Below are 24,356 nucleotides of genomic sequence, written 5' to 3'. Positions count from 1 at the left end.
CTCCAGTCTGGAGGGAAGTGGGTTCCGCTGCTGGCCACCAACTACTACAACTTGGCATATCCATGGAGACCGGCCGAAAGAGTCAGCAGCTTCGGAGGGCCGCCGCAGGCGCGATCTGAAAAGCAAGTAAGACAACCAGAAATGAAAGGAAAGGATAAGGGAGGAAAGGAAGTGGGGAGAATGGAGTTCCATACGTCTGATAAAGTTACCTGATATTCATCCATAGGAATGAGGGAAAACCCCCGAAAAAACCTCACCCAGACAACTTGTCCTCAGCGGGGAATCGAAACCCGAAACGCTGAGTTCGGGAGCAAAGACGCTACCACGAGACCACAGCGGAGTACTTTTCTCTTCTTAGTCTATATTGTAAGAACTCCTATTAGGATAAACTCGGATATTATTTTTCCAACTATGTATTTGATTTGATGAAAGTCCGTAACACTGTGGACTTGCTTTAGAAATTTTGAACTTCGCCAACAAGAACGCAATGCAGAACCACCACCTCCATTTTCTAAATATGGAAGAGAGCGGTATCAGTCTTACAGCAAAGACAAGCGTTATGTCGCAACAACGCGTAATTCACATATTTGGTTTTCTGTTGATTGATATAAACAATACACTCTAACCACCCAAACAAATTAAATTACGGGTTAAACATTTTCTTAATTAAAAATATATTAATTCTCTATTTTTTGTTTCTGCATAAATTCAACAAATTTGATTTCTAACAAAATTGATCACTTTCCTGCGAAAGGCGCCCATTTAGTCTCTTTTGGTATATGAGTCCCATGTAGTACAGCGGGAAAGAAACGGGAAGTATGTTGAAATTTGCCAATAATTATAATAATGGAAAATTTAGGTTAACCTAACTTGTAAGTAACAAGTAGGCCTACTACTGTGAAATCGGACCGTTGCAGCCATCTACTTGTTTCCCCTTTAAATGTTATTATAACTTGTTGGATCCTAAACTATTTTGTTTTAAACACAAATATCGGTTATCCATGACATACTGTAATTAAGTTTTCATTAAAGGTGGTAATAATTACTTTTTAATTTTAATTAATTCCAAACACACTCATAACCAAAGTATCAATTTAATAAAACGAATGGATGCAGAATCTTTTTCTCTGCAAAAAAACTTTAATGACATTTTCTTCTATCAAATTAATTAGGGGAGCTAATGTAACAAAATATAAATTTTAGCACTGAATTCCCTTTGGTGTGTGTTCCAAGTCAGCAGCCGGAATATACAACCCTAAGTTAGCAGCCTAAATTAAATATCGTATTTAATAATATCGGTTACTAGGCCTATTTTATTTTCATTAAGTAATTATTTTATTCGTCAAATATTCCAATAACATTCGAGATTCTGATTTTTTCCTAGATAAATTTATCCGTAAGTGTATCGGCAAAATCAAAACCTATGGTACATGCAACAATTTTATTGTTTCTATGGGCTAAAAAAATGTTAAAGCAACTAAATCTGTAGCGATGTACCTGTTATTAAACTCAACTATCTTAAATTTGGTACAGAGATAATCTTCCTTAGATCAATCATATTGAAATTATCACCTAATTCAGTCATACGTAATTTTGTGTATCAATATGCCTGAGTTAAATCCCAAATCTCTCCACTGTACATATGAAGAGAAAGCATACTATGTCACTATTCATAGTCATTCGTCAGTTGGACGGAGACATTAAGCCTGGCGGCCCTCTTGATGTTATTCAACAGGAGTAGGCTACGTGCCGGTAAAGGGTTTCCCTTATCCCTTCCTCACCATCATCATCACTCATTCCATATACTATACTTACAAATACACTCACTCCAGAATACGACATAACTCTCCACAGATACACAGCGTGACCCGCCGAAGTGGTGTGCAACTTCATTCACAATCCTGCCATCTATCCGCAATATGCAGAACCCTAATCACGCAAGTAAAGTGGGTAGGCATTGGATACACACCTTAAGACTATCGTATTCAATGTCATATAACGTAATGATGGAGTTGTTGACCCTCATTGTTCTGTTGGTGGATACGATCATCGCATTCAAAGTCATACAATGTAATATTAGAATTGTTTCGTAATGTGAACTAACCTTCTTGCAGATTGGCAACAGTTCGTGTCGGACAAGCTGTCTGCGTGGAAGCAGACCAACCTGGACTGGCTGCATAACTTCACTGGGCCGATGCACGTCATGTTCTACGACCAGCTGCTGGAGGACGTGGACACGCAGCTACGGGCTCTGCTCAGGTTCCTCAAGCTCAACGTGTCGGAGCAGGACATTTCCTGCGCGCTGGAGCGTCGCGAGGGCATCTACAGACGCAAGAGGCGAGTCATCAACTTCGATCCTTTCACGGCCGTCATGAAGCAAGCGCTGCGCAAGGAGCAGGACGTCGTCTACGAGGCCATCGCCAGCTCCCATAAAGTCCACACCACCGCCACCAACGTCCGGTGATAGAGGGAACAACCTGCATGTAGTAGTACATCTCGTGTAAGGAAAACATACTTCACAGATGGAGGAAAAGAGGAAATTTAATCCAACGGTAAATTAAAACGCTGAATTTCAATGGAGAGCAGCATAAATCTTCCTCTGTGAAATGTTCGTATATAACAATTGGTGTTTACAACCAATTCTGTTACAGACAGAAAGAAGAGAAACATTTTCCTCGCGAGTTAAATTTCAACGGAACTCGCTGCATAGTTCTTTCTGAGGCAAAAGGAAACAACTATTGACTTCTTTAATAACTACTGTTGAAGATGAAAGAAAAAGAGACAATTTTTCTTACTAGTAGATATGCAGCAAGACAATTTCAGTAGCGTAAATTCTGAGCCCTCTATATAGTTACCTCTGAGGCAAACTTAAATAACAATGAATCATCAAATATCAGTGATTTACAATCTGATAATTCCTGTATACTTCTCTTCTGAGATAAACTACAAACAGGATATAAAGTAAAAGATGGATAAGAGGAAAGAGTTTTCATATCTCATCAATATTTTCACTGGTGGATTGGAAAACGGCAATTCAGTGGTGTAATACGACATGTTTTGTAATGTTTTATATAGCGGATGTTCTTCCTGACAAGCTTCTATATCTACCACAGTCAGAAATCGAAGTGAAGTATACAAGTTTTCCCCTATGTATGGCGTCATAATATTTGCTCACAAGCTCGTTAGAAGTTAAATTGCACATACGAGTATATAGCATAACAATGAATACAGACATACAACCTTCATTCATTACAGCACCACAATGCAGTTCCAATCGACTGGTATCCAACCTGAAGGCTACAACAGCTTGTATTCAGAATTATGAAACAATGATTGTATATTAGGGCTCTTAACCTTTTTTAGTGGGATGCAAATTGTTATTATCTACGAGTATTACTGAAAACAGAATAGCATTTCTATTTAAAAAATACGACAAAAATGGAAGGAACCCAAACTTGTAAGGACCAAAGAAGCTTGTCACGATGGAAAAAAAACGCAACGTTATTCAAGAAAATGCACACTGAATGAATTTCCATCTACAAAGGAGTATGTTAGCTACTGTATGGATAAATTGCATTATTGTGGACCAAATTATCAGAAATACTTTAATTTCCATGAATATATAATTTTGTGTATGTTTTAAGAGGATCCACAGGAAAAGAAGATCAGGTTTTAAGTTTTAGAGAAAAAAAGTTTGGTTTATATTTCATGTATGTCCTAAATTAAAACAAAGAATTCTTTCAGACACACATGCGAAAAATAAATGTCGATTGTCTCCGCTCTTAATAAAATCGACGAAAATTAAGAATGAAACTTGAAGCGTTTCATTACTTCACGACAATTTTGTGTGATGAAATAATATCCAAGTCTTGGAGGCGTTTTAACTGGTGCAGATATACGGCTTATCTGCACGAAAATGGTTGAAAAAATTGAGAGGATATATTTCCATTATGGAGTGTTTCTATTGGTATTTTACAGGAAAATGAAATCTGACAACACTGTGTGTATAAAACGATAAATACCTAGTATAAAATTTCTCACGATAGTTACTTATAAAAATACGTATTTGCAGTGTGATATCAGCTTGTCGTTCAAGATACAGACACAAGTAGAGATGAAGGCAATAAATACAGGACCGCAACTGTGTACCGGAAGAGTAGTTTTATTGGCCTATAAGAGGATATAAAGACATTATCTCTACCTCCCACGTTAAAGAGTTGAAGGTATTAGCTCAAGATGACAGTGATCATCACTTTCATCTAACATGATATGACTGTTAATGACTCCTACGCTTCCACAGGAGAGATATCGATGTGGTTAGACGACTGTAGTGCGCTTTCATCACATTCGGTTGGCCTATGACAATATTACAGTAATATCGGCTTCCAAGAGGGAACAACATCAGCTTTAAGAGTGCTGAGAACCAATATTTAGAAGGCCTGAGACCACTCCCCACAACCCTCATATCTTTCCGTGATATCAGTTTCCTAGCTGATGCCATAAATAAGTGTTTCTCAAACTAGGGTACGCGTTCTCTTAGGGGTACATCGTAAATATAACTAATTTCTTTCTTATACGTAAAATATATTTTTGGTTAAGACAGTACTCGTATGTATTTCCTTTTAGGTTAACTACAATTTGGTGCGTATAATTTTATACTAAAATTGTTATTTCCAGTACTTCGAGGAAAAACAGGGACATAATTTAAGTTTGAGGAATGCTATCGTAATAAATGCAAGATGTCAGCAACAACTCCCCAAATAAAAACAAGAAAGCATTTTTGGATCGTTGATCTTTTTTATGGTCAGAACCAAACTGCACTAACGCAAACAAATCAGAAACTGAGTTGAGTCTGAGGATGCTTGGTTGTACCAAGATAATATTCCTTACAGACCTTTCCTCAAAATGTGGTTGTTGCTTCAAGTGACTGATGACTTTTGTTGTAAGAAGTTTTGTAAAACATCGAAAAAAACTTCAATCAAAAACTGTTTTTGATCGTATTCGTACGTTAAAATTATTCGTTAAATGATGATAGTGTCAATAGCATCGGATTTGCTATGCACGGTTATAGACGTTAGATTATATTATAGGTTAAGTTACATGTCACCCTTTTACTTTATGATTTCAGTGCAGTTGGAAATCTGTACTGTAGCTAATATGAATACATATCTTTCATACAGGGAACGACAGTTTCTGATAAGTTTTATAATCAAAATAACCCGAAAAATCTCACGTTATTGCCTTCAGTGTTTTCAATTACGATTGCCTTTCCCTAGGAAGTAATTTTTGTATATACTGTATTATAAAAATACAGATTTTATTATTAGCTATATTCTGTAATCCTGTATTATTTTTCATTGAAATTGACACAACTAAAATATAATAAAAGAAGCTAATTTTGTGTAGATCATAAAGCGTGGTTTTCATTAAGTTTGTTATAATCCAAAAATTTAACAAACTTTATTAACAGAAATATTAAGCACATGCTTGTAGGAACGGTAGTTTCGTGTTATATTCTGATGTAAATATCGTATATTTCAGCCAGGGCAGTGCACTGTGCAAACTACGTATATAACTATAACGTCATTGGTGCAAACTGCTTGTATTGGGATTGCACCCCCCCCCCCCCACCACCGCTTAGTGCCACACCATCTCTGTCTCTCTCCGTCGCTTTGGCTCACTCTACGCTCCGCACTGCCTCTGTAGCGGCGTGCGATACTACTCATAGGATTGTATGTGTATTTTGAGTACGGCGCATTTTAAATAACGAAGCTTTTTTTTTTTGTAGTCTTGAAATAATGTTAGTAATATCTGAGACAATTGTTAGACTACGGAGAGCCTTAAAATATATTTCAGGCTTGCGTCCGTCACATCCGATCGCAGTCTTCATTTGGTATTTTTAAACATGGAGAAAAACCTGTCACTAACATTATAAATGGACCCGAAGCAGCCAAAGTGTTGTCCATGTTCGGGCGTCTTTTCATTTTCACAAATTCTGAAATAACATCTCCCAGCCAATTCAAAAGTCGTTTCAAAACAAGACGATATGCGTTCTGTCACAACTACAACCTTATCTCCACTCGTGCACTCTGATTTAAGCACAGAGAAGAAAATAATTCTCATGCCAATACTTTGTTGACAACTCTCATATAAGATATAGTGATTCAATTGGATTTTTTTTTTAATTTAAGTCATTATGAAATGATATCTTTCCATTTTATCATCATAAGAAATATGTATTTCACTAGACTGGCACTGTCTAATTTAATTTCTGGTGTGGGGTGTCTCCAAGTACAGAGTTCATCTTCCGATTACGAGTGGGAACTATGATTAGCAAACTTTTAATTTTGATGTGGACTAAAATGGTCTGTTAACGTTACCTGGAATTCTTCCGTTCAGTGCCAGGCTTCCTTCACGTGCTGGTTAAATCAATGGCACGGAGTCCTAGTTTTACTTTCTTTCCAAAGGAAATTGTTGTTTTTCAAAATTCAAATGTATTCATTCGTGTTTGAATTCGCTAACTCCAAATCTCATAGCAAATCATCAATCACCTAAAATTGTATGGAATCCAATAAAGATCACGATTTACTACCTTCCTAGGTTCTCCCATGCCATTTGTCTACTCTGTTGGATATTCTTGTCAAAAAGTAGTTTAAAAATCCATAAACATTTCCTTCAACTTTCTTCCAATTTGTGTTCATTCATAAATCACTTATTATTATTTACTCCTCGGCTTTGATCGAATATATTTTTTGTCATAGTTATTGAAATGTATATGTTTGTTTGTTTGTTGTGATTATAAATTATTATGCTTTATTGTGCCTTTGGAAGTTTCAGACTATTTTCTTTTAATTCATTTTTTGAAGGTAGATTAATTCCTACTGTTTTTAAACGTAACCCTATTCATTCATTTGCTGTTCTGCCCAAGGGTAGGCTTTCACTACAAACCCAGCTGTCTCCAATCTTTCCTATTTTTTGCCTTCCTTTTCGTTTCCTCATATGATGATCCATATATCTTAATGTCGTCTATCATCTGATATCTTCTTCTACCCCGAACTCTTTTCCCGTTCACCATTCCTTCCAGTGCATCCTTCAGAAGGCAGTTTCTTCTCAGCCAGTGACCCAGCCAATACCTTTTCCTCTTTCTGATCAGTTTCAGTATCATTCCTTCTTCATCCACTCTTTCCAATATAGCTTCGTTTCTTATTCTGTCTGTCCACTTCACACGTTCCATTCTTCTCCATACGTACATTTCAAATGCTTCTATTCGCTTCTTTTCACTTCGTCGTAATATCCATGTTTCTGCCCCATACAATGCCACACTCCATACAAAGCACTTCACTAGTCTCTTCCTAAGTTCTTTTTCCAGAGGTCCGCAGAAGATGCTCCTTTTTCTATTAAAAACTTCCTTGACCATTGCTATCCTTTTGACTTCCTGGCAGCACCTCATGTTGCTGCTTATAGTACATCCCAAGTATTTGAAGCTGTCCACTTGCTCTACTGCCTCATTTAGAATTTGCAAGTTTAAAACACGTACGCAATAGTCCGGACACTACATGAACATAAAGCTTAGGTTTATTTCTTACAAGCTGAAGCAAGTGCTTTCGTTGTTTGAAATTAGTCATGAACTGCAGTTCATGACGAACACTTGACTTTTGTCCCTCAAGACGGTTATTTATAGTGGCAAACTTGCTTCCACGTTACACTGTAATGTTGGATAATCTTTGTAGAAGAATGTGTCGTGAGATAAAATACAGCTACTACGGTTGCCTTCTAGAACGTCACGAATTTCTCACATCTGTTGATACCGGTATGCAGGAATTTTTAAAGCGTTAGGTAATTTGAAGGACATCAACTAATCTACCAATAAAAATCAATGCTGAGTCCCCAACTAAATGGAAAACAATGGCAATTCCCAGACTCAACCTTACACGTGGTGTTCGAATGCAGGTTTCATAATCAACATAGGGATTCACATATATATCCTATCTTCATTTTAAGGTGTGTTCACGTGATGTTTAAAAGGACTGAGATGAATAACGTAAAATAAAAAAATAGTAATCTATAGTACTGTATAAGAGAGTAACATTGAATCATATCTGCGAGTGGAAAGATTAGCGCCCGAGGCGAAGAACTAATAAGTAAATGAATTAATTCTATTGTTGATAATGCGTTGGTTACCATGGAGTTGCTGTGAGTTATAAACTTATCATTCACTGCACTTCTGTGAATAAAGCCACTGTTTAGGTTACTAAGGACCAGAGTTGCCAGATTTTAGATCTACCAAAGAGAGACATTATTTTTCCATCATAATATACAGTACGCCTAATTACGTTTTGTCTTAAAGAAAGAATGATATGAATATGGGTAGAGTTGACATTTTCATGACTGTACAAAAATAAAGGAATAAAAAATATCCCTTTATATAGAGTTGAAGAAATAATATGAATCTCAAAATTGAAATTCTAATAAAAAAAATATATTGTAGATACATGTCCAAGTCGTCGTCGTCGTCGTTGTCATCATCATCATCGCTACAGCCCATCAATAAACCTGGCTGTCCCAAGAAGTCTTCGCCACTCCTCTCTGTTTTTTACTCTACCAGTCCAGTTACGGACTCCAATACTTTTAGCATCCTTTTCTATATCATCCTCCCATCTAGCTCTCGGTCTTCTCTAGTCCTCTGTCCTCCTGGATTATATAAAAATACTCTTTTAGTTGGTCGTGAGTCTTCCATTCTTGCCAAATGTCCAGCCCATCTCAAATGATCAGTTTTTATTATTGTAATGATGTTTGGTTCTTTATAAAGTTCATAGAGTTCAGCATTATATCGTATTCTCCATTCATCGTTTACTTGCACTGGTCAAAAAATTGCTCTTGAGTATTTTTCTCTCAAATATATTTAATCTGTCTACGAGAAAATTTGTTTATTAAGGGTCCAAGTTTCTGAGGCATAGGTAAGCACTGGTCTAATCAAAGCTTTGTATATTATGATTTTACTTTCAATAGTCAATACTTTAGATTTAATGTGTCTTATGAGGACATGATAACATCTATTTGCACAGAGTATTCTTTTAATAATTTCAAGACATGTTATTTCCTTGATCAATCAGGGAATCCAGGTATGTAAAACTGTTCACACTCTCGAAGACATAATATCCAAACTGAATATGAAGGTGGATTGTTTATTCTTTTTGAATTAGCTATCATGTATTTAGTTTTTCCCTAATTAATTTGTATGTTTCCAAGTACAAAACAATATTTATCTGGCTGTAAGTCACATCACGTTTCTCTGGCGTCTTTCTGAAGGGCCTGTGGCAATAATATGTTACCTATACCAAATTATTAACTTAATGACTTAATAGTAGTTCTGTCTCATAGATTTCCCCAGCTGTTTTTTTTACTAATTGTAAAGCACAAATTCCGAAAGATGGCACCAGATGTTACAAAATATTTACATTTCAATATTAATTGGTAACAATGACATAAAATGTGCTGATATCTGAATTATATTTTGTGCCTTAGCATATTACTGCTCCAAACCAATAATTTAACATATCGTACAGTATACATTTTCAGATCTTGCTACATATTTATTACTGTACTTTAGCATTTTCAACAAGCTTTTTTCCAGTCTCTTTGCCATGCATTTGTGATGAACGTCTCTTTTTAAATTTTTAGAAATATATTCACCACTGAATTAGCTGTTACAAACCTTACACTTGTCAAAATATTCGTTTTTTTCCAATATGGAAAACCTACATTATTAAGAAAATTAATTTAAATTCATTGTAATTATTTAGGCCTAGGACGAAATAGTTACTAGGTAACGATAAAATTATACAATGACGTTAATTTTCTAAAGGAAGGACTTTTTGCGTTCCGCCTCGAATCAAAGTGGGACTCGGGAATTTTATATGAAAATCGGGACATTTGGCAATCCTGCTAGGGATGGTGAATACTTTTATCCATTACTGGTATCTAACCTAGTCTTTATTTCATCATCCTTAGCAACCTAAATAATTACTTCATTCACAGCAGTGAATTAAAAGTTTTTAATTCACATGTGAATTGACAGCCAACACATTAACAACAACAAAATCCATACATTCATTCATTTATAACTCCTTCACAAACAACACATTACAAAGAAAAGACGTACAACTTAAAATTAAATTTAGATATCAGTAATACATAAAATACTGTATAGCACACGAGAATAAACAGATTTTATGCGCTCGTGGGAATTATCATCCTCGGCTTGCACCTCGGGCGCTACATATTCCACTCGTGAATAAAATACTACTTTACTCTTGTAGCATAAAATACTATTTTAATATATAGATTTTTACACATTGAAAAATACAATTTATTAATGACAAATGCAAAAAAAAAAACCTTATATACTGCATAAGACCATGAATAATGAACTTAAATATTTATAAATAGTTTATAGGCCTATGGATAATTTAGCAAAATACATTTATAGTCTTGAAAAATGAAAATATGTTTGTATTTTCGTTAATTACTTCATAGTTTTCTACAGCTATAAGTTATTTCATAGTTTTCTACAGCTATAAGGGCTTACGGGAAGAGTTAATTCAGAATTTCACCATTAATTCAGACCAAAATTTAATTATCGATGCATTGCTGTAATGTCGGTTATAAAACGTAGTTCAAAAAGACTGGGACTGTTACAAAATAAAACAATTTAATTATATTTTACATTACAGCGTTGCAGTGACCAGGAATACATACCGGTACTGTATAATGTATCTTCAAACTTTTTCGTATGTTCAATATTATATTTAAATGTTTAATTATAAGAATAATTGTAATCGTCCCATTCATTTTGGGCCACGTTTCTATTCTGTTGTCCTTCCTGTCGCTCCCTGTATGACTAATTTATTTTCCAATCATTATTTAAACGCCGTTTGTCACGGCACATAAGCAATGGTTCCCGGAAGCTCAGGCTCCGGATGTATAATAATATTTGGTGCTTCGTGGCTTCATCGTCACTTCACTGTTGTCTTCGTAAAAAGACATTAGCCTCTAGTTTACTGAAATAGAAAACTAAGCGCTAACTCCGTCGAAAATAGACGTAGATATAGTTCGTTGTTGTGTTAGTTGTTTACTCCGCAAGATGGTTCGATGAATGCTGAAAGACAAACCGCTTTTATCTATATTCCTGAAGAGGAAGATCTTGTATAAAGGGTCGACATTTTTAATCAGTGTGATCACAAAAATAATAAAATATGAAAATGCTCATTCAGACGTGATGTTCATTTTACACAGACGTTAACGTTTATTATTGTGTATGCTATGACGTAAGAATCGCTCTTATATAGTTCATCATCTCGCCACCAGATTGGGCGCTAGTGCAGTGATGGTTCTATTCAGATATTGATAATAGCTGGTCGAATATCTTTGTAATGTTCATACAACAATAAATACATTGTGTAGTTCGTTATTATTCATTGCCTGATATTATCCTGTCAGTCCTGAGACCTTCCATCATGCAATTTAAAAAATTAAAAATCGTGTACAGAACCAGTGACGTTAAGTTACATAAATCAAGCAGAAAACAATATTTTCAAGTTCGGAAATAATTTGCTCCACTCAACTTCATAGTTATTTTGAAATGCAGTACTACAATATGCATTTAATCTAAATTACGTTAGATTTTGTGCTTTTTGATATAATATAACGCCAGATTCAATGTTATTATTTTCTTCCTTTTCCATTTCTTCGAGTCACCCGCCAATAATTTACAACAGTTAGCGCCACTGTACAGCGTCAGTATTGTATGTACGTACAGTAGATATATTGGACTGCAACTATCAGGAAATGTTCATTATAAATATTATATAAAAACTCCAATCTAAAGCGGCCATATATAAGCATATACTGTAGTTGGAAAATCATGTGGTAACCACCCACCAGCTAGAGTCCTATATAACAATTTTATACAATCAGTATTTGAATATGAGCTAGCAATTCTTGTCCATCCATCCAATCACATGCAAAATAACTTATCTTCACTAACAGGCTATATAATATTACCACACAAATTTTGGGAGTGAGTGGTAAACCTAATAAACTGCTTTTCTTTCCCCAAAAAATGCAATTACATAATTTTTTCACACGACAATGTGTTGCCTGTCACAAATTGATGAGGAGCGTCTTCTCCAATGCATCAAATCCCATTTTCCCCAAACTTAAATTATTATATCTATAAATAGAGCGAGGTGAAAATCTACGGGTCAAATTCTTCTCCGCCGAATTTTGTAACTGTGTTTGGATCATATTGTGCAGACGCCTTCATTCTCTCGATTCCATGCTACTGTACTGACTATAACATCATTACAAATCATACTGGATTTGATATTGTGACCTTCCGCAATCAGGATGTACCCAAGAAAATATTTAGTAATTTACAGGGTTCCTTCCGATCTCTGAGAACGATTTTGAATGACGTCATGTGCGTCAGTAATCACACCCACAGCAGAACTGCGGCGAGAGGTGACACACCAGTAGTAAGTGATTTCATAATCAGAGTACACGGTGTATCACAGTAACAATGCTCAAGAAAATCGACCCTTTTTGGGAGAAATACATAACAACTCTTTCCGATGCCAAGTACAATTGGGCTATTCCATATGAAATCGATCAGTAAAAAACCTCGCATTTTTATACTCTAATTTTTTCCCTATTTAGACAAGGTGCTGAGGAGAGTGCATTTGCAAAAATATACCATCAAAAGTCAAACGGTTTCCGTGTTGTTGAGCGACAAATTTAGCATATTTTAGAAAAACAAGCCTCTTTCAGCGCTCAGAACTCTGGAACCATTTACTGCAGAACATTGAACGAGAGCTCATTTTGAAGCTGACATTTGGTAGGTTATGATAAGAAGTAATTCTTATTTTTATTGTATACAGAGAGACAGATAATCTGACTTTATTTACTTTTAGGCTTTTTGCCCATTTGTAAAAATGTAAAAAAAAAATATTGAGAAAAAACCTTGCATTATTAAGAGGGATTCGGCATTGTTTGCTTAGTGTCACGGCAATAAGTTTCGGGGGTATTAAATAAATTATTTTCACACGCCTAGACTTGAAAGGCGCAACACAGCACACACTGGCCGAGAGATGAAGATAAGCGAGCATTGGGCGTCATTTTACTCCAGTGTTTATGAAAACCTGTGATAAAGCTAGCCCAGCTATGCGCTACTAGACGAAACATCACGTGTTTACGTCTCCTGGCCTTGCTTGCCTAGCCGAGCTCCCGCCTCACAGTCAGCTGATTAGCTCACGCGCGTACTATTTATTTTCTTTCTCCATTTCCATAAAAAGTAAGAAAAACTGTTTACACGTCAATATAAACTTTAACTTTTCAGCATCAAAATAAACCATGATTTTGATCATTGGGTGAAAGGGTTTCGGAGCCACAACAGTTTAAAGTTGCTAATTTTATGAAAATACGATGAATTAAAATATTTTTAATTTAAACACTATGAAGTTCTGATGCCTCAAACTTTGCACAAAGCATTGTATCATAGTTGTCTACGGACAGAAAAAATTTCATTGTATTTAAAAATTGCAAGGTCAATTTTCTCTATATTTCGGTCGATTTGAGATGGAATAGCCCTTTACGTGAACATCATAGGAGCTTGCAAAACACGTGGTTTCGTTATTTCCAAGAAAGGCATCTTGTGTGTACCTAATAAGACTGGCAAAGCTCGGATGGGATTAATTTCAGAGTGGAAAAAGCATGCAAATCCACCCCTCGTCCCAAGTCGCCGCACTCCACGAGATGATACAAATTAATTCCATTCGAGCTTTACCAATCTTATTAAATACACAGAAGATGCCTTTCTTGGAAATAACGAAACATTGTTTATTGCAGGCTTCTTTTATTTTCACTTAACTGTACTTGGCATCGGAAAGGGTTGTTATGTACCCCTCCCAAAAAGGCTCGATTTTCTTGGGAATTTCTGCTGTTCATTCTAACTATGAGATCATTCACTACTGGTCTGTCACCTCGCGCCACAGTTCAGCTGTCGTATGACTCCTAACGCACATGTCATTCAAATTCGTCATCAGAGATCGGAAACAACCCTGTAATCCACTCCATTCGACAGTCTCAAGACGATACTGTTGAAATTTACACAGATGGGTAAAAAACGACGGACAGTACGGAAGCAGCATATTACAACATAACGACTACTTCGGAGAGGAATACACTCCGCAAGGATATCTCAATTTTCTCAGCTGAAATTCTTGCAGTTAAATGTGGTTTGAAATCTTTAATGAAAACTCAAGATGCTAAAATTTACATATTTATGAAGTCATTAAGTTCACTACAAAGGCTAACATCACCCGAGGTCATGACTAAATTACCCTTAGATTTTGTCCATTATAAATAATCAAATACAGTAAAATATACAAAAAAAAAATCACAATTATACTATTCAAGGAAATTGGAGAAATTGAGTTTTTGATGAAATGGCAAAAGAAGCGACTATAGCTACTAACACTCAACCTACTTATATTTGTCTAGAAGATGTAATTCAAAACAATATATTACAAACTCTTAGATTAGACAATCGAAAGACGATTCCCTGATTCCTTGAACATCCTTTGTCTAGAATTGAAATATCTTGATTTATAAAATTAAATCTTAACGTTGCTTTAACTCCTTATTGTTACAAAACTGTCATACAAAACTCTGCTTTTTGTGAATGTGGTGACATTGGTGACATTAGTAATGTCTTACCAACACCAGAATAACTGAAACTTTATTTATGAAATTTGTAGCCTACTATTAAAGGATTACGGACCTTGGTCAGTTAAATCGTTAGTTACGCATCATGAACATAAAATAGCCAGATCTTTACTTAGATATCTGCAGGGGCGGCTTTCGAAGAAGGGCTGCGGAGCTGCAGCACCCCAGACATTTGTGACTCTTGTCTCATTTTATGTTGTGAAATACATTTATTATACAGTCTCTATTTACCGGCTCGAATTTTTTAAAATCTCGCTCTCATTGACATGCACGCAATCGTTAGTGAAGTCACTTCCTCCTCTGGTGCTGCCAGAGCAAAGCCAGAGACAAGGACTATGGGTTAAGCCACTTCCTCCCCTGGAGCTGCCAGTCTCTTCTCGGATGCTTTGTGCGTTAGTTTTACCCCTCCCCCTGCTGCCCCTGGCCATGAATCCAGAGTCACTAGGCGCTGCAAAATTTGCAGCAACTTGTCAGTAGCGCGCAGTATTAAATACATTTTCTTTAATGTTGTGAGTATAAGAAGTGTAACGATGTTTAATTCTGTACAATATTTACAGTCTATTCACTTCAGAACCTTAACAGTTCAGGAGAAATGTGAAATTAAGTGCCAATCAGTTGAATCTCATAACGGAAAGAGCCGCTAAACAAAATAGAAAGGCTGGCATATTTTTTGCTGATTTATCCAGTATCCCTGCTTTCTTCTCTTGATCTCCACTCAGTCTGTATTAGATTAATTTGTTTTAAGGACAATTCCATCAGCTGGGGCAACAAGATGGAGTTTTAAAATAAGAACAGTAAATGTTGTTCATGAGAACAAGGTGCCATTGCTATAATGTTTTCAAACCATAATGGAATCCGAAACATCTACCAACATCACAATAAATGAGGCAAGCGCCCTGGTGCGTGCTCTTGAAGATCCTGAATTCAATTTCTGGCTCAGATTTTTTCATTTATTGATGCATCATGTAGATATATTATACAACCAACTACAACATCGCCAGTTAGATATTTCTAAGGTCCAAATCTGCATATAAAAAATTAAATTGTGGTTTATTTAACGACACTCGCAACTGCAGGGGTTATATCAGCGTCGCCGGTGTCCCGGAATCTTGTCTCGCAGGATTCTTTAAAATTTCAGTAAATCTACTGGCATGAGCCTTTCTCATTTAAACACACTTAAATTCAATCGACCTGGGCCGGGATCGAACCCACAACGACTATGCTACCGAGGCCGACTCTACATATCAAGCTTTGTTAATGCCATACAGACAATACGGAACAGTGCACAGTTGAGCAGCGAGATCTTTGAAAATGAAAACTCTAAAAAGCGTCGTAAGGTCGAAGGGTTTCAGACAAGGGTTGCGGCAACTAAGGAAGTGTGTGACCTAATTATCACACAAACTAACACCCGATTCCAATTCAAAGATCATCTGATATTATCTTCCCTTCTGTGTCAAGAAAAATTTGAATGCTACAAAAGCTCATTTCCTGAAAATGACCTAAATGTATGTGTGAAGCTTTTTTTAATGTTCGATAAAGACAAACTGAAAACGTAACTCACTGTGTTGTATGAGACAAGAATTCAGAAATATCAGTGGCGCAGTCAAGCTCTTGCAGTTTCTTCTATCTGAGAACTTGCAGGCCTCATTTTCAGAAGTTGTGGAACTACTACGCATAGCTATCACCATACCAATGACAACTTCCGAACCAGAACGTTGCTTTTCGTGTTTGAAAAGAGTGAAATCCTATCTTAGAAATACGATGAGAGAAGAGAGACTGACCGCATTAGCTATGTTTTCCATTGTAAAGACTATGTTAAACGACATATCGATTTTAATAAGAAGATGATTCAAAAGTCCACAACCTACAAGACAAGACGCATGGAACTAATCTTCAAATAAGATAATTTGCATGGTTTATTTTTATATGCAGCCCCCCTGAATTCAATACCCACGAGCCGCCACTGGATATCTGAGGAAATCTAAAATGAAACTTTTGATATTCATTTCTGCTCTCGCGTTCATTCATACAGATGGAAACTAAATACGGTTGTGGTGAACATAGATGCTTAAATCTAATCATTCTTGTTAGGACTTCTCAAAATAAGTTAAAAACAACATTTAGTCGAAGTGGAAAGACAAAAAGTATCGAGGTGCAATTGTTTTGAAAGAGACGAAAAGTTCACTTTCCAAAGTAACCATGTTTCACTTCGTACGATATCATCGAATATGAATTAAATACACTTCCTGAATACAACCTTCCTCTCATTTCACCACATTTTGTCCAGTCGATCTCCTACTTGAAAAGTAGATACAAATTTCATTTCAGAAAAGAGCGAGAAGACAGTGACACTTATTCACCTACTGCAAGTGACATTTCTTTGTGATTTACAAAAATATACTAACGTGGAGCAAAGCTTTGATGTAGAGTCTACATTAAATTTTTAATAGGTTTGTACATTTTTGGACAGTTTCAGATTTAAGTGAGCATTTCTTTTTTATTACTTCAACGAGATTAAGTTAACAATGTTATACTTGGAGGTAAGATAATGACAAAGTTCCAACTTAGAAGTTTATCCTCAAACACAAGACGGAGATACCGAATCTTCATAACCTTGGCAATAGGAGGTAAGTAACGGTAGGTAGTAGGAGTTTTGTCACAAGAACAGCCCAAAGAAATGATATACAATATTGGAAGCGGTATTGTAAAGTGAAAACAACTCGTAGACATCAATGATACGTAAACCTATTGTGTAAGCTAAATGCTGCAAATGCTTAACAAGATCAGCAGCATCTCTCTTTCCCTCATCTCTCAAGGTTATCTGTGTAAGAAATGAAAATTCCTCCTTGTTTTGGAACTGCAGTGTATTGCTAGTTTTTCTTCTCTTAAAACTTTCGGAAGATTCAGAAAAAAAGCTTCCTTGGTTTGCACTGTCTCCTACTTTTTCCAACAGATGATCGAATGATAACACTGACATTCTGAAGTACTGAAAAAAAATGATCTTCAAGGCACTGGCGGTTCCTCGGGGGAGGAAAGGGAGGAACTCCTCCTCACATTTTCTTCTTTCGAAAGTAAATACCAAATAAAATATGTGCTTTGAAATTCGAGGAAGATTCGATCATTTTTAAGTTCACAGCTATAAGAAAAACTCGGTTGATCGAGTTTTAAACGACGCGCGCTCATGTGCTGTAGAAAACTGTGAGAAAGATGCGAGATTGTCTTTGTAGACGAAAGGCACTCCATTCCTCCTCTACTGCAGCACAGTCTAAGACATACAGTCACGAAACTTCAACACTTTTTCTGCCAACATTCGCGACACTAGCGCCCAAGCGGCAGGCAAGGCACTGGCCATAGTCTCGTTCAGCCAGCACGTGCTTTAAAGCGATGCGAGATGTTATAATAACGTTTTAATCATGCATCGGAATAAAGGCAATGTGTGCAATGACGAAAATTGCAGTAACAACAAGTTTAAATCTCCGAATTTGTCGTTCTTCAGATTCCCTAAAGACCATGAGAAAATCATAACTCAGGAATAACCAATAATCCACGTTGTAGGTAGCCTACGTATTGTGTTCTATAAAACATTATTATTACTTATCAGTTACCTATTTGTATGTCAGGAAGGAGAGTTTAAATAAAAACAAAGTAAATACCTGTTACAGTATATTATTTTTTTGTAGAAATCATATGTGTAAATGTGTAACCATTCCGATTTTGGATAATGTATCTACAGTTTTTAATGCAAGTAATTCCATACTTTTTGTATTCGTGTTTTTTTTCTATATATTTTTTTTTTTCAAAAGTTGAACGTTATATTGCATTCAAGTAGGGATCATGGTGTTAATTTTTCAAGAATTCATGGAGTATTGTAATCCTTTTGCAAAATATTCACTTCTTGAATAAATCCAGACTGTGTCGATAGATTTCTGATGTGTTGGTGTAGATTCATGTGGCAGACGTATTAAGTTCTCAAGAGCCTTTTTAAACTTAATATAAAAAGCAATCTTTTCTGTAATAATTTGCATGATTGCTATTGGTGTTGATTTTACATTCCCAGTGATTATTTGAGCTGTTCAGAGCAGAAGTGGTGTAAGTCAAAATTAGGTAATGAGATTTAAAGTAAATATTCTGTAAAATACAGCGCAAAGTAGCAATTAATATATCCTTCGTGCTATTCACTGACTACTAATAATTTAAATAAATTCAATATTAACTGCTACTTTGCGCTGTATTTTAAAGAATGTTTACTTTAACCCTCATTACCCATTTTGACTTACACCACTTCTGCTCTGAAAATAAAATTAGGCCTACATTTTCTGAGTTAATTGAAGTCACAATTTTTTCAACAAAATTGTGTGTTCATTTATTTGTTTTCACCTACGTCATATTAACAGGAAGGGCATGTAAATTACGTATTATATAGGTAGGATAAGTTAAAATTAGGCATTATGTGTGAAAACTGGAAATGTAATGTAAAATGCGGTAAACTTGCCATAAACATTTAAACCATAATATCAGCACTATTTGTCACTCAAAATAATAATGGAAATGCCGGTTCTTAAGAAATGAAAAATAATAAACTTCATAAATCAATGTCTGTCATATTAAGGTTTAAATCTTCCCCTTTTTTATTTTCAAGTTTACCTCAGCGGCCGAGTTTACCCCAATTTGCGGTATGGAAAATAGTTAATTTCTCAGGAAATAGGGAGAGGCGTTCACCACGCAATGTAACCTACAATTTTGAAGCTACTAATTTTGACTCTTCTCGCAAGAAATATAGAGTTCTAATGATTCATAAATATATTCAGGAATGAATTTAATTAACCATCCACGTACGAACAATTATATTATTTCAAACCATGATACGTGAACAGTTCCATGATTCAGTTGTAAGGAGCAGAAAGAATTACGTTTATTCTCAGCTTCTGAAACTTGTAGATTAACTGCGTGTGAAATTCTTCTAGGATTCTAAATTAAAATTAATAAGAATCATATACACTTACTGTATAGCATAAAAATATAAAACAAATTACGCAAAACCCGTTTTCTGATATGTTATCATATGTCGTGTGCACACTTTTAACTGTGACTGCAGTTAACACACATAGACAACAGCGCACTAGCGGCCAGAGAAAGAAGCAGAGTTTTAAAGCAAGTAAATGAACGGACAGAGAGGAGATCCTCCTCTGAATCAGTCATGGGCGGGAAATAGAAACCGACTGGTCGTGCAGCAAGCTCGCTACCGCTGCTATCTAACGATGTTGCATTCAACCGGACTATAACACATCTAGGAGGAGACACAACAAAAACAGTTTTAACGCAGCGCTATGAAAGACACCATGTAAACTGTTTTTTTTTAATTATAAATCAAAAATATTATTCATTGCACTTTATATAGGCTGCTATTCATGGTTTGAAACTTTCGTTTATATTTGAAAGTTAAAGTCGGGTTTATGTAAAACAAAGAGGAAGTAGTTACGTAGTTGGCCCCTGAAATTCACTTTTATTCATTGTTTACTAGACAGGGCAACAGCCAAGTTGTCAGTTTTGTACAAATATATATTTGAAACTAAAAGTAGGTACTCCAAACTACATCATTTTTAACATAAAAAATTAAGCGGCCACCGGCAGCTTTGAACAATAATGATAGTATGACTTTACAAAAACTGACATTCTTCAAAAACACGTGATACTGAACTTGTAAAATATACATGTGGCAACACAGACCACGTGGGTGGGTGCAGTGTTCTCGCTTGCCTCAGATTATTTCCCATTCCCATTTCCATTTCCATAAAACGGTTCCGGTTACGAGTTAGTAGCTAGTCTCTTCCAACACGTGTGATGCTGTAGTGTGCTCGAAAAATGCTACGAGGTTGTGAATTTCCTTGTAATTATTAATTTGTGCAATTATTCAACAATGAATGGAAGTGAAATCATAACATATTTTGGACAATTTAGGAAACTCAGTTTACAAGTACAGATTATTGCTATACAGAAGGGAAGGCCAACCCCAACACTACCTGGTTTTACATATATGCATGTAGGCTAATTTGTAGCATGTTTCATTCAAGAAATTGTCATTTAGTGCTGTTAATTTCTTTCCTCCTCTTAAGAAACATGCAGGAGCCGCCACTGCTTCAAGGGCTTGAAGCTCGTCAAAAATGCAGTGATATTGGCCATACTGCTTTCGTTGCGTAAGAATCAGAAGTATCCAATATTTTCTAAGTTTAACATCTCTTTCTACGACGGAGAAGTAATGAAAGAAGTTCTTCGTCGACGGCGTCTATTATTATAATAGGAGTGCATAATGACACACCTTTAGCAGTTTGACTATCATCGGAAGCGATGACACACAACGCCCGTATCGACTGCAGTGCCGTTCATGCCGACTGCTTCTACCGTCATGTCGGCGACAGACCAACTGCTTTTTGCAGTCGACCTTGGCGCCTGAAAGTCGCTCGTGTGAAAGGAGGTCAGTAAGGAGGCGTTTGTTGCAATTGTTCGGCGTCTTCGTGATGCAGTTCGACGAAGAAGACTCAACTTGTGGCAAGGAAATAATTGGGTTTTCCATCATGACAATGCCCGAGCACATCGGTCGCTCTTGGTAAGCGAATTCCTCGCACAACACAAAATACCTGTCTTCGCACAGTCACCATATTCTCCAGATCTTGCTCCAGCAGATTTCTATTAATTTCCAAAGGTCAAATCCCTACTCAAGGGACGGCGGTTTGCGTCAGCCGAAGAGGTGAAAATTCATGTGACAAGCATTCTGTGGGAAGTGGCCAAAGATAGGCTGTAGGAATGTTTCGAGAAGTGGTATGGACGCTGGCAATGTGTGTCACTGCCCAGGGGGCGTACTTTGAAGGCGGTGTTGTGTAAATGGTTATATGTAGTGATGTAAAAAAAACTATTTCAATCCGTTTAAATCCCTATACATCGGTTTTTATGGGTTTAAAACCCCTGTTTACTAGGATTAATTGGATTTATTGAATGCAATCCAAACATCATATATGCCATCCATTTTGCATACACATCCGGGTATTTTACTTCTGTGTGCTAGGCGCAAGGGTTGTTGGTGTATGATGCTGGTCATTGGATGTCTTGTTTGTACACAAATCCATAATACAGCTGACGGATCAGTTCAGTGCGGCGCTTGTAGTCCGTAACCAGTCGTGTCGTGATACTGTACTGCTTAAGCTCGTGAATACAATGAGACCTCGTTCAAGCATTTGGAGTCATTTTAAAACGGCAGTCTGTGTGGAAAGGCTTATGTTCTGGACAGGCTTTATATTCAATTGCTTCGCGAATATTAAATGTGTCACCTTCTTCGGCTGCATGCGAAAGAAACTGGTCCCCTCATGGCAACATTCATACAAAACTCAGAAATAGGCTGTGTCCTGAAAGTTTGGAGAAACTTGTAATGGTAAGATGGAATTTTAAGTTCACTAGCTCTGAACCAGTGAATCCAGAACCTACAATAGCTGATGAAGCAACTAATGAGAAAGATTAGTGTAGCAACAAAAAATAAGGAAGATATTTGTTTTCTAGTTTATAACTAACTTTAGTGGTTTTCAAAATGACAAGAGAAAAGGTGTTTATTATTTTTAAGTTTTATTCCTCTTACTATTAGTGTTGCTATATTACATTTGTAGCATGTATTGTGAACAAAAATTTACTTTCAGTTTTTCTAGCTTTTAGTATTTAATTTTGAGAAAACAAAAACTAAGAGTTACGTTATTATTATTATTATTATTATTATTATTATTATTATTGTATGTTATTTTTATCATTTTATTATTAATATTTGTGTCAAGAATCTTTTTAATTTGATAACAAAACCAATTAATCCAATAAAACGTGATAAAAAAAAACTATTTTAAGCAGCATTCTGGTTTAAAATCAATAAAACCGAACCTGTTTAAAACTTACCTACATCACTAGTTACTGTATATGCCATCTGCAAAAAAAAAAAAGGTAAGTTATCTACTTATGTTCGCACTGAGTCTATACGCCTGGAGAGTAGGTCACATACTACACGGACAAGGCAGAGAAGTTGCCTATAGAGCATGGCGTTGCCACCCGAAGTTCTGGTACTTTCTGACTACTATAATTAACACTAACTTTATAGCATGGCGCCTCAAGAAATCTGCTACACTGATTCGCTAATTTCAAAACTTGCGTAGATGCCTTTCGCGTAACACAAATTTTATGATGTGGCGCCTCAAGATTTCTGCTGCACTGATTCGCTAAGTTTGCTAGAGGAGGGAATTTTCGTGTGTTCATGGATCTTGAGTTCAGTTACATATTATAGATTCTATTCCAATTTCAACTAAAGAATGTGAATGAGCATTACTGTGATGAACGATACCTGCACTAAGAAAAGGAATACTCTCCCAGTAAAAAAGTTTCTAGACTTTTGTTCCTAAAAAGTATTGGCCACCAGTGTCAGGGTTTAATTTCTTGCCTTACATGCAATAGTGGCTGCGATCTGGAAGGAGGTCTGCAGATGCGACTGCATGACGAAGAAGTAACTTTGGAAAAGAAGTGCAATACGAGTCTTTACAGAGTTTAGTCTGACCAAGGATATTTCAACAGTACCTCCTAAAATTTGTTTCCAACTATAGCACTGATTCTGAAAACTCATGGATAAGAAATCCTTTCGAGTATGGTGTGGTACAATTAAAACTTTGTCTGAGGAGGAGCAAGATGAACTTGTTGTTACTTGTAATGACTCATTTAAAGTACGCTTGATCAGTTTTGGGTGAAGGTATTTTCTGAGTATAAGAAAATAGGTGAAAAGGCATTGAAACACCTACTGTAGTTCCATTTTGTTGCACATATCTTTGTGAACAAACATTTTCAATAGGTACTTTGTTTCCTGAAAAACAAACGTAGAAATCGCCTCGATGTTGAACCTTGATTTAAGGCTAAAGGTAGCAAATATTGATACAGACGTGGAAAGAATAATTGTCCGAAACAAAAAGAGGTGTAATTTTTCCCATGACATCTAAATTCAGGTATACACTATATGTTCAATTTACTTGTTGTTAATATTGCTACTGGTTGGGTCACTGGCTGAGAAGAAACTGCCTACTGAAGGATACACTGGAAGGAATGGTGAACAGGAGAACAGTTTGGGGTAGAAGAAGATATCAGATGATAGGCGACATTAAGATATATGGATCATATGAGGAAACAAAGAGGGAGGCGAAAAATAGGGAAGACTGGAGAAAGCTGGGTTTGCAGTGAAAGACCTGCCCTTGGGCAGAACACTAAATGAATGAAATGAATGAATGAAATATTGCTACATACTTCTCAATTACTACTAATACGCAGATACCAAAATTTAAAGATGTGAGGTCCGTAGCTAGCCTTAAAAATAAAAAGGGGGTTCACAACTCTGAAGTAATTGGGAACTACTGGTCTACATAATTGTGTGGAATCCATCCCCGAAATTTTGCCGTGTATTTTTAAACACTCTGTATGTATATGACTTATATTACTAATGAGTACATACAGTATTCTATGTACGATTTCATATTAACTTGTAATACGAATAATTCCTGTAACGA

General features: G+C 36.1%; 1 protein-coding gene across 1 annotated transcript in view; it reads left to right on the top strand.

Annotated features, from left to right (window-relative positions):
• The window catches only part of LOC138696488 (WSCD family member AAEL009094), a 136,382-nt gene extending 124,909 nt beyond the window's left edge, over window positions 1–11,473 (top strand). The window contains exon 4 of the mRNA XM_069821510.1: window positions 2,115–11,473. Within this exon, the coding sequence (XP_069677611.1) occupies window positions 2,115–2,464 (350 nt within the window). The 3' untranslated portion in view covers window positions 2,465–11,473. The remainder of the gene's footprint in view (window positions 1–2,114) is intronic.
• Window positions 11,474–24,356: the final 12,883 nt, after the last annotated feature.

The sequence above is a fragment of the Periplaneta americana genome, chromosome 3, assembly GCF_040183065.1.
Source record: "Periplaneta americana isolate PAMFEO1 chromosome 3, P.americana_PAMFEO1_priV1, whole genome shotgun sequence".
Taxonomy (NCBI): domain Eukaryota; kingdom Metazoa; phylum Arthropoda; class Insecta; order Blattodea; family Blattidae; genus Periplaneta; species Periplaneta americana.
The sequence above is the reverse complement of the archived record's forward strand: the minus strand, read 5'-3'. Positions and strand labels throughout refer to the sequence as shown.